The following is an 11634-nucleotide window of genomic DNA, read 5'->3' as shown; positions in this document are numbered from 1 at the left end:
GTCAGGTAAATATTAATCTCTTGGTAAATTTGCAAGGGCCTTAAACAATATTTCAATTTCTTTATAGTCAATGGTCTTCTCAGTTATAATAACACTGAAAAATAGATACCTTTCCTGAACAGTAAACCAACCAGACCCATGACAGTCTCCCTAATCATGAGTAATATTTCCACTTGACTTTCGATTGAGAGTAAAGCAAATAAGGCCTCCTGAGATCTCGCCCTGCTCACACTACACACACAACCAATTTCTTGGTTATCATCCCTACAAGTGAATAGCATAATTTGAACCCGTAGCCCAAAACTCAGTTGTACTGAAATTATAATCGGAGGTCCCAGCAGTAGCTTAATCTAAGAAACCTGAAACAAAAAGAGCCTAGAAGACAAATAACAAATCACATGCAAACATCAGATGTTTATAGATGGATAGTCCTTACAAAGTTAAGATCACATATTTGCCACTTATTAACACCGGAAATCTCCCCGGAATTGAACGCATGTTCGAGCCACAGACATCAAAGATTTCCCTCAAATAATTATTAGGCAGTATAAATGAAGGCTAATTGACCATTTATAAATGCTATTTTTTAGCAACCAGCCCCTCTGGAGCTTCCTGTACCGGGACACTAACAGCCACAGTTGGGCTGCGGTGGAGGAGGGGTTTCCCTGAGCCTCGTGTTCTGCTTTGCGGCAGTGATGGCTGGATCTGTCTCCAAACTCTCGGACATTTTGTCGCAGATGATATCCACGAGACGCTCAAATGTCTGCTTCACATTAACGTTATCCTTGGCACTTGTTTCAAAAAACTCAAAACCTGGAAGAAACACAAAGAAACACAGCTTGGTCACTTCATACTTCTGCGGAAATTAAATGGGACATGGTGATGGTGGGACGGCAGTGGCTGGTAGGGTTGGTTTGGGTGGGAGATGAGAGGCAGGATGAGGTGCCATTTGAACAAATGCTACCATCTTGCTATCCGTTAACAAGAATTATAAAGTCGAATTAGTGATGTTCACATCTTATTTTTCTCTGGACAAAAAAAAAAAAAAAGCCTTGGCAAGAGGTAGTTAGTAAGGACGACATGAAGAATCCTTGACACAGTCTGTCTCTGCCATCTCTTCCTACAACCCCTGGATCAGCATGCAGCCTCTTCTAATCTTTTCTAGGTCTGGGGTTATTTGGCTTTTTTTTTCTTCATTTCAGATTCTACCAAAATTATTAATTTTCATTTTTTCTTTAACTTGAGGCTTAGAAAGCTTCATGTTCATATTCTGCTGTGAAAGGGACTCCCAAACTCCAACATAATGCAGCTCTAACTTTTTCCATGTCTGTCCTACTGCTGCCTAGTAAAGTGTTTGAGGGTAGGCCTTTGGTAAATTTCCAGTATTTAACTGGACATAAGGTGGCACTAAAGAATCATTGGATTTACCCTAAGCGTGCTTCAGCCTCCTTTAGGAAATTTGAGTGGTGTTAGCCTAACAGCCCTCCAGGGCTTTGTATACCATTGCAGCTAGCCACTGGTGCTGATTTTTCCATATCTTCTGTTACCTGTCAGCAGCAATGTTTTATCAACATCTGGGAAAGGACACGATACATTTCAAATAAGCTGCCAGAAGTGCAAGAAGTTACAAAAAAAATGCAGTGACAGTTTCACGCGTTGACTGATGTGTCACTGTACCTGGGTAGAAGCAGCCTTAGTAGGCTGCTCTGTACACAGCCTTGTCACTCTATTGTTTGCATTCACATTCCAAGGGCTGAGCTTGCCAGTCAGTTTCCATGACAACCTCCCCACTAGGCCAGCCAGAGATTGCTCTGGTCCATGGATGTTGATTTAGGATGTATTGGGTTGAACCCAGAAATGCTGTCCTAATCCATTCTGAATTTTACACCCTATAAATCCTTCTGGTTACATCTGGCCCTATCTCTGAGGAGCCACATGGATTCAGAATGATTAAATCATGTGATTTCATCCCAGCTCCTGGGGCCAAAAGAGAAAAAAATGGATTAATATTTTGAATCCATGTCAAAATCGCTCTCATGAGCTAGAAATACTTATTTTCTTAAGCAGTATTGAAGATAAACAACAAAAAGAAATTTTCATGAATTAAAATTTCTAATTTAGTTAAGATAGATGACGATATCTGAGCTCGAATTTCTTTGGTTACTGTGTATTCTATTGTTAAAATCCAAGTGAGTAACCACAGGATTTGAGCTGAAGAAGTGAGCACGAGTTAAGCCAGGTGAATATTTCAAGCCCTCTTTGCCTTGTATTTCCCTTTCATTTGTCTCTCTGGATAGTGTTTATATAGCTCTCTTAAATTCCTAATTTCTTTACAAAAAATGCTATCTGGCATTAACAGAATTCTCTTTTCTAATGTTTGCAATCTATAGGGCTAGATCATTCACCTTTCAACAATTTGATCCAGATTTTGGAAAGCGCAATTGCTTAGATCCATACTTGCCTAGATGTCAGAACTATTTGCATCCTTGTGTGGGGATTTTCTCAGTGTTAACAGGAGGGTGCTTTAAGTCACAAGATACCAAAACCCCACTGAAATCAGGATCCCTAAATGAGACTTTGTGACAAATTATGGGATTTTTTTTCTCCAAAGGTTTCATTTTTCTCTCATTGCTTCTGTTAACACATCTTTTATTTATTAGCATGATTTGGGGGAAGGCACTGAACTTGAAGGGTATCAAAAGATTTGGCCATTGTAAAACAAACCACAGTAATCCATGCAAACCTTTATCAAATGTGATTCTTTTAATCTGGGCTTAGAGACACATAATGTTGCTGGTGTACAGCTTAAGATAAGTAAAATGAACCTTGAGCCCAGGAGCCAGAATGCTCTGTGTCTTGACCTTAACCTGGAACCCCAGGAAGAGAACACCATATTATAACAGCCCTCCATTTATCCAGCATGGCTGGAGAAGGAGGTGCCATAATGTGGTAAGAGGGATGGATTGTCAGATGGGAGATTTAGCCATAGGAGCAATACTTACTGGCTTTGTGACCATGGGAAAGTCATGTTTTTATTCTTATGTTCCTTATTTATGACATTTGTCTTACATTAGGCTCAAATGAGAAAATATATGTAAAAGTGCCAAGCAAACCAGAAAATGCTATTATATAATTATATAATAATTATATAATTAAATAATACTATTATTATAACAACAATAATAGTAAGAAACTAACATTTGGGAGGTGACTGTAGAACAGGTACTATTTAAAACACTGTATCTGTAAGGTAGGTGCCAGTATTTTCTCCAAATTATTGATAAGGAAATAGAGGCACAAAATGGCTGAGTACTTTGCTCATTCACTTGATCAGCCAGTAATGGCACAGCTGCCATTTGAACTAAACCGGAACACTCTCCTCCTCCTTCAGATACTCTGCAGAGCCTACTGTTTGGTTCCAGTTGAATTGGAAGTTCTATGTTAATACAACAAACTTTCATCAATTTACATAGTTAGAGAGTGATTAACTAGATTTAACACTCCGGGTGAAACATACGAAATATCTTTTCTTAATGATTCCAAAGGTACTCTGGTATTTTGTGCTGCTTAAGGTTCATCAAGGTGGCCATCAGGACAGCTATATGTCTATAGAGAAATATGTGAAAGGTTCTGGAAATTAGGCCTCCTCTCATTGACCACACGTGCTGTTTGTCATAAAATGAGATATTCAGGATCAAACTCAACATCATTATTTTAGCACATAGTTGTTTGGATTCAGGGCAAAGCAAGTTTACTGTGCAAAAAATGATTCTCCATCCAGGGGAATCAGTATCTTCATCCAAGCAACTCTATGTGCTACCACACTCCACACCTATGGGTGTCCATGGTATTTAAAGCTCATGGACTAAATTGTAACCACAAATTCAAACACTTCAGCCTTTATTCTTCTGTTGGGTCATTGTTGGGTTTTATGGCCATTACCTCCCAATGTATCATACTAACTTCAACTATAGCATCATGACCTTGTTCTTAGAAATATTTAACCTGCTATTCATACACATGAACATCAGTGGAAAGCCAGCACTTCAGTCAGTGATCCCTAGGAAACAGTCTTTTTCATAAAACTTTGAAGATCATTTCCAATTTACTAGGTAGGACAGTATGATTCGGCAGATCAAATAAATAGCCCAAGGTCACAGAGCAAGCTGATTGTGAAAGGTGACAGAGATCTCCTAATAAATAGGTTACTGACTTAGCCTATAGCCTTGGACACCTGTCCCTCAGACTATATCATCCTGTATTAATAACTGCAGCATACACATGTTTTCATCAACAAATCAGTGAACACTTTCAGTTAATCACAGAAACACTAATCATCCATTCTAATTTCTCTCTGGCACACACAGCACTGTTCCAAGCTGGATAAGCCTGGCACCATGGGTCAGAACATCTTTTAAAAAAAAAAATTTATTGGACTATAAATTGATTTACAATGTTGTGTTAGTTTCAGGTGTACAGCAAAGTGATTCAGTTATGTACATACATTCATTCTTTTTCAGATTCTTTTCCCATATAAATTATTAAGAATATTAAGTAGAGTTCTTGCTGGTTATTTTATATATAGTGTGTATATGTTAATCCCAAACTCCTGATTTATCTGCTGCCACCATGTTTCCGCTTTGGTAACCATAAGTTTGTTTTTGAAATCTGTGAGTCTGTTTCTGTTTTATAAATAATTTCATTTGTATTTTTTAGATTCCACATATAAGTAATATCAACAGATATTTGTTCTTCTCTAAGTGTCTTACTTAGTATAATAATCTCTAGATCCATCCACGTTGCTGAAAATGGCATGATTTCATTTTTTATGGTTGAGTAATATTCCACTGTATGTATGTATCACATCTTCTTTATCCATTCCTCTGTCAATGGACAGTTAGTTGCTTCCATGTCTTAGCTATTGTAAATAGTGCTGCAATGAACATTGGGGTTCATGTATCTTTTCAAATTATGGTTTTCTCTGGAAAAAACATAGGGGTGGGATTGCTGGCTCATATGGCGGCTCTATTTTTAGTTTTTTAAGGAACCTCCATACTGTTCTCCATAACAGTTGTACCAATTTGCACTTCCCACCAACAGTCTAGGAGGGTTTCCTTTCCTCCACATCCTCTCCAGCATTTATTGTTTGTAGATATTGTGATGTTGGCCATTCTGACCGTTGTGAGGTGACACCTCACTGTAGGTTTGATTTGCATTTCTCTAATAATTAGTGACGTTGAGCATCTTTTCATGTGCTTTTTGGCCAACTGTATGTCTTCTTTGGAGAAATGTCTATTTAGATCATCTGTCCATTTTTTTGACTGGGTTTTTGTTTTTTTGATATAGAGCTGCATGAGCTGTTTGTATATTTTGGAGATTAATCCTTTGTTGGTTGCTCCATTTGCAAATATCTTCTCCCATTCGGTGTGTTGTCTTTTCACTTTGTTTATGGTTTTCTTTGCTGTGCAAAAGCTTTTAAGTTTAATTAAGTCCCATTTGTTTATTTTTGTTTTTATTTTCATTACTCTAGGAGGTGGATCCAAAAAGATGCTGCTGTGATTTATGTCAAAGAGTGTTCTGCCTATGTCTTCCTCTAAGAGTTTTATAGTGTCCAGCCTTACATTTAGGTCTTTAATCCATTTTGAGTGTACTTTTGTGTATGGTGTTAGATAGTGTTCTAATTTCATTCATTTACGTGTAGCTGTCAAGTTTTCCCAGCATCACTTATTGAAAAGACTGGCTTTTCTCCATTGTATATTCTTGCCTCCTTTGTCATAGATTAATTGACCATAGATGCAAGGGTCTATTTCTGAGCTTTCTGTCCTGGTCCATTGACACAGCAATTTGTCTTTGCACCAGTACCATACTGCTTTTTATTTTCTAATTTATTTTTTTGGCTGCGTTGGGTCTTTGTTGCTGTGCGTGGGCTTTTCTCTAGTTGTGGAGAGTGGGGACTACTCTTTGTTGCTGTGTGCGGGCTTCTCATTGCCATGGCTTCTCTTGTTGTGGAGCACGGGCTCTAGGTGTGCAGGCTTCAGTAATTGTGGAACGTGGGCTCAGTAGTTGTGGCACATGGGCTTAGTTGCTCCGTGGCATGTGGGATATTCCCGGACCAGGGATTGAACCTGTGTCCCCTGCATTGGCAGGAGAATTCTTAACCACTGTGCCACCCAGGGAAGTCCCTACCTTACTCTTGATTACTGTAGCATTATAGTATAGTCTAAAGTCAGGGAACCTGATTTCTCCAGCTCAGTTTTTCATTCTCCAGAATGCTTTAGCTATTTGGGGCTTTTTGTGTTTCCATACAAATTTTAAGATTTTTTGTTCTAGATCTGCAAAAAAAAAAAAAAAAAAAGCCATTGGTAATTTGATAGGGATTGCATTGAATTGGTAGATTGCATTGGGTAGTATAGTCATTTTGACAATATTGATTCTTCCAATCCAAGAACATGGTGAGTCTTTCCATCTGTTTGTCTTCAATTTCTTTCATCAGTATGTTATAGTTTTTAGGGGACAGGTATTTTGCCTCCTTAGGTAGGATAATCCTAGGTATTTTATTCTTTTCGATGTGATGATAAATGGGATTGTTTCCTTAATTTCTCTTTCTGATCTTCCATTGTTAGTGTATATAAATGCAAGAAATTACAGTGTACTAATTTTGTATCCTGCTGCTTTACCGAATTCATTGATGAGCTCTAGTAGTTTGCTGGTAGCATCTTTAGGATTTTCTATGTATAGTATCATGTCTTCTGCAAACAGTTTTACTACTTTTCCAACTTGGATTCCTTTTTATTTCTTTTTCTTCTCTGATTGATATGGCTAGAACTTCCAAAACTATGTTGAATAAAAGTGGTGAGGGGCATTCTTGTCTTGTTCCTGATCTTAGAGGAAAAGCTTTCAGTTTCTCACCATTGAGAATGATGTTTGCTGTGGGTTTGTCATATGTGGCCTTTATTATGTTGAGATAGGTTCCCTCTATGCCCACTTTCTGGAGAGTTTTTATCATAAGTGGGTGTTCAATTTTGTCGAAAGATTTTTCTGCATCTACTGAGATTATCATATGGTTCTTCTCCTTCAGTTTGTTAATATGGTGTATCATATTGATTGATTTGCATATATTGAAGAATCCTTGCATCCCTGGGATAAATCACAATTGATCACAATGTATGATCCTTTTAATGTGTTGTTGGATTTGGTTTGCTACTATTTTTATTGAGGATTTTTGCATCTATGTTCATCAGTGACATTGCCCTGTAATTTTCTTTTTTTGTGGTATCTTTGTCTGGTTTTGGTATCAGGGTGATGGTAAGCTTAAAGAATGAGCTTGGGAGTGTTCCTTCCTCTGCAATTTTTTGGAAGAGTTTGAGAAGGATAGGTGTTAGTTCTTCTCTAAATGTTTGACAGAATTTGCCTGAGAAGCCCTCTGGTACTGGGCATTTGGAAGATTTTTAATCACAGTTTCTGTTCATATTTTCTGTTTCTTCCTGGTTCAGCCTTGGAAGGTTGTACCTTTCTAAGAATTTGTCCATCTCTTCTAGGTTGTTCATTTTATTGGCATATAGTTGTTTGTAGTAGTTCTTATGATACTTTGTATATCTGTGGTGTCAGTTGTATCTTCTTTTTCATTTTTTTCTTTTTAACATCTTTACTGGAGTATAATTGCTTTACAATGGTGTGTTAGTCTCTGCTGTATAACAAAGAGAATCAGCTATATGTATACATATATCACCATATCCCCTCCCTCTTGCATCTCCCTTCCACCCTCCCTATCCCACCCCTCTATGTGGTCACACAGCCCTGAACTGATCTCCCTGTGCTATGCAGCTACTTGCCACTACTATCTATTTGATATTTGGTAGTGTATATATGTCCATGCCACTCTCTCACTTTGTCCCAGCTTACCCTTTCCCCTCCCAGTGTCCTCAAGTCCATTTTCTATATCTGCTTCTTTATTCCTGTCCTGCCCCTAGGTTCTTCAGAACCATTTATTATTTATTTTAGATTCCATATATATGAGTTAGCATACGGTATTTGTTTTTCTCTTTCTGACTTACTTCACTCTGTATGACAGACTCTAGGTCCATCCACCTCACTACAAATAACTCAATTTCATTACTTTTTATGGCTGGGTAATATTCCATTGTATATATGTGCCACATCTTCTTTATCCATTCATCTGTTGAAGGACACTTAGATTGCTTCCATGTCCTGGCTATTGTAAATAGAGGTGCAATGAACATTGTGGTACATGACTCTTTTTGGATTATGGTTTTCTCAGGGTAGATGCCCAGTAGTGGGATTGCTGGGTCATATGGTAGTTCTATTTGTAGTTTTTTAAGGAACCTCGATACTGTTCTCCATAGTGGCTGTATCAATTTATATTCCCACCAACAGTGCAAGAGGGTTCCCTTTTTCCCACAGCCTCTCTAGCATTTATTATTTATAGATTTTTTGATGATGCCCATTCTGACTGGTGTGAGGTGATACCTCATTGTAGTTTTGTTTTGCATTTCTCTAATGATTAGTGATGTTGAGCATCCTTTCATTTGTTTGTTGGCAATCTGTATATCTTCTTTGGAGAAATGTCTTTTTAGGTCTTCTGCCCATTTTTGGATTGGGTTGTTTGTTTTCTTGATATTGAGCTGCATGAGCTGCTTGTATATTTTGGAGATTAATTCTTTGTCAGTTGCTTCGTTTGCAAATATTTTCTCCTGTTCTGAGGGTTCACTTTTCATCTTGTTTATGGTTTCCTTTGGTTTCCTTTGCTGTGCAAAAGCTTTTAAGTTTCACTAGGTCCGTTTTGTTTAGTTTTGTTTTTATTTCCATTTCTCTAGGAGGTGGGTCAAAAAGGATCTTGTTGTGATTTATGTCATTAAGTGTTCTGCCTATGTTTTCCTCTAAGAGTTTTAGTGTCTGGCCTTACATTTAGGTCTTTAATCCATTTTGAGTTTATTTTTGTGTATGGTGTTAGGGAGTGTTCTAATTTCATTCTTTTACATGTAGCTGTCCAGTTTTCCCAGCACCACTTATTGAAGAGGCTGCCTTTTCTCCATTGTATATTCTTGATTCCTTTGTCAAAGATAAGGTGACCACATGTGCGTGGGTTTATCTCTGGGCTTTCTATCCTGTTCCAGTGATCTTTCTGTTTTTGTGCCAGTACCACACTGTCTTGATTACTGTAGCTTTGTAGTATAGTCTGAAGTCAGGGAGCCTGATTCCTCCAGCTCCGTTTTTCTTTCTCAAGATTGCTTTGGGTATCAGGATCTTTTGTGTTTCCATAAAAATTGTGAAATTTTTTATTCTAGTTCTGTGAAAAATGCCAGTGGTAGTTTGATAGGGATTGCATTGAATGTGTAGATTGCCTTGGGTAGTATGTTCATTTTCACAATGTTGAGTCTTCCAATCCAAGAACATGGCATATCTCTCCATCTGTTTCTATCATCTTTAATTTCTTTCATCAGTGTCTTATAGTTTTTGCATACAGGTATTTTGTCTCTTTAGGTAGGTTTATTCCTAGGTATTGTATTCTTTTTGATGCAGTGGTAAATGGGAGTGTTTCCTTAATTTCTCTTTCAGATTTTTCATCATTAGTGTATAGGAATGCCAGCGATTTCTGTGCATTAATTTTGCATCCTGCTACTTTACCAAATTCATTGATTAGCTTTAGTAGTTTTCTGGTAGCATCCTTAGGATACTCTATGTGTAGTATCATGTCATCTGCAAACAGTGACAGATTTACTTCTTTTCCAATTTGGATTCCTTCTATTTCTTTTTCTTCTGATTACTGTGGCTAAAACTTCCAAAAGTATATTGAATAACAGTGGTGAGAGTGGCAACCTTGTCTTGTTCCTGATGTTAGAGGAAATGGTTTCTGTTTTTCACCATTGAGAACAATGTTGGCTGTGGGTTTGTCATATATGGCCTTTATTATGTTGAGGTAGGTTCCCCCTATGCCTACTTTCTGTAAGGTTTTTATCATAAATTGTGTAGAATTTTGTCAAAAGATTTTTCTGTGTATATTGAGATGATCGTATGGTTTTTCTCCTTCAATTTGTTAATATGGTATATCACATTGATTTGCGTATACTGAAGAATCCTTGCATATCTGGGATAAACCCCACTTGATTATGGTGTATGATCCTCTTAATGTACTGTTGGATTTTGTTGGCTAGTATTTTGTTGAGGATGTTTGCATCTATGTTCATCAGTGATATTAGCCTGTCGTTTTCTTTTTTGTGATACCTTTTTTCTGCTTTTGGTATCAAGGTGATGGTGGCCTCATAGAAATAGTTTGGGATAATTCCTCCCTCTGCTATATTTTGGAAGAGTTTGAGAAGGATAGGTGTTAGTTCTTCTCTAAATGTTTGATAGAATTCACCTGTGAAACCATCTGGTCCTGGGCTTTTGTTTATTGGAAGATTTTAATCACAGTTTCAATTTCAGTGCTTGTGATTGGTCTGTTTATATTTTCTATTTCTTCCTGGTTCAGTCTTGGAAGGTTGTGCTTTTCTCAGAATTTGTCCATTTCTTCCAGGTTGTCCATTTTATTGGCATATAGTTGCTTGTAGTAATCTCTCATGAACCTTTGTATTTCTGCAGTGTCAGTTGTTACTTCTCCTTTTTTATTTCCAATTCTATTGATTTGAGTGTTCTCCCTTTTTTTCTTGATGAATCTGGCTAATGGTTTATCAATTTTGTTTATCTTCTCAGAGAACCAGCTTTTAGTTTTATTGATCTTTGCTATTGTTTTCTTCATTTATTTTTTTCTGATCTGATCTTTTTTTTTTTAAATATTATTATTTTTTATTAGTTTCTGCTTTATAACAAAGTGAATCAGTCATACATATACATCTGTTCCCACATCCCTTCCCTCATGCATCTCCCTCCCTCCCACCCTCCCTCTCCCACCCCTCCAGGCGGTCACAAAGCACCGAGCTGATCTCCCTGTGCTATGCGGCTGCTTCCCACTATCTATCTACCTTACGTTTGGTAGTGTATATATGTCCATGCCTCTCTTTCGCTTTGTCACAGCTTACCCTTCCCCCTCCCCATATCCACAAGTCCATTCTCAAGTAGGTCTGTGTCTTTATTCCAGTTTTACCCCTAGGTTCTTCATGACATTTTTTTTTTAATTCCGTATATATGTGTTAGCATACGGTATTTGTCTTTCTCTTTCTCACTTACTTCACTCTGTATGACAGACTCTAGGTCTATCCATCTCATTACAAATAGCTCAGTTTCGTTTCTTTTTATGGCTGAGTAATATTCCATTGTATATATGTGCCACATCTTCTTCATCCATTCATCTGATGATGGACACTTAGGTTGTTTCCAGCTCCGGGCTATTGTGAATAGAGCTGCAATGAACATTTTGGTACATGTCTCTTTTTGAATTATGGTTTTCTCAGGGTATATGCCTAGTAGTGGGATTGCTGGGTCATATGGTAGTTCTATTTTTAGTTTTTTAAGGAACCTCCATACTGTTCTCCATAGTGGCTGTACCAGTTCACATTCCCACCAGCAGTGCAAGAGTGTTCCCTTTTCTCCACACCCTCTCCAGCATTTATTGTTTCCAGATTTCTTGATGATGGCCATTCTGACTGGTGTGAGATGATATCTCATTGTAGTTTTGAT

The 11634-nt window shown here is 37.6% G+C and overlaps 1 protein-coding gene across 1 annotated transcript in view; it reads right to left on the bottom strand.

The window, feature by feature from the left end:
- Positions 1–625: 625 nt before the first annotated feature.
- The window catches only part of RAB3C (RAB3C, member RAS oncogene family), a gene marked incomplete at both ends in the record, with an annotated part of 317859 nt that continues 306850 nt past the window's right edge, over positions 626–11634 (bottom strand). The window contains one exon of the mRNA XM_081233553.1: positions 626–813. Coding sequence (XP_081089679.1) covers positions 626–813 — 188 coding nt within the window. The remainder of the gene's footprint in view (positions 814–11634) is intronic.

The sequence above is a fragment of the Mesoplodon bidens genome (assembly GCF_964165515.1).
Source record: "Mesoplodon bidens genome assembly, chromosome: 4".
In the NCBI taxonomy this organism is placed as follows: Eukaryota; Metazoa; Chordata; class Mammalia; order Artiodactyla; family Ziphiidae; genus Mesoplodon; species Mesoplodon bidens.
The sequence above is the reverse complement of the archived record's forward strand: the minus strand, read 5'-3'. Positions and strand labels throughout refer to the sequence as shown.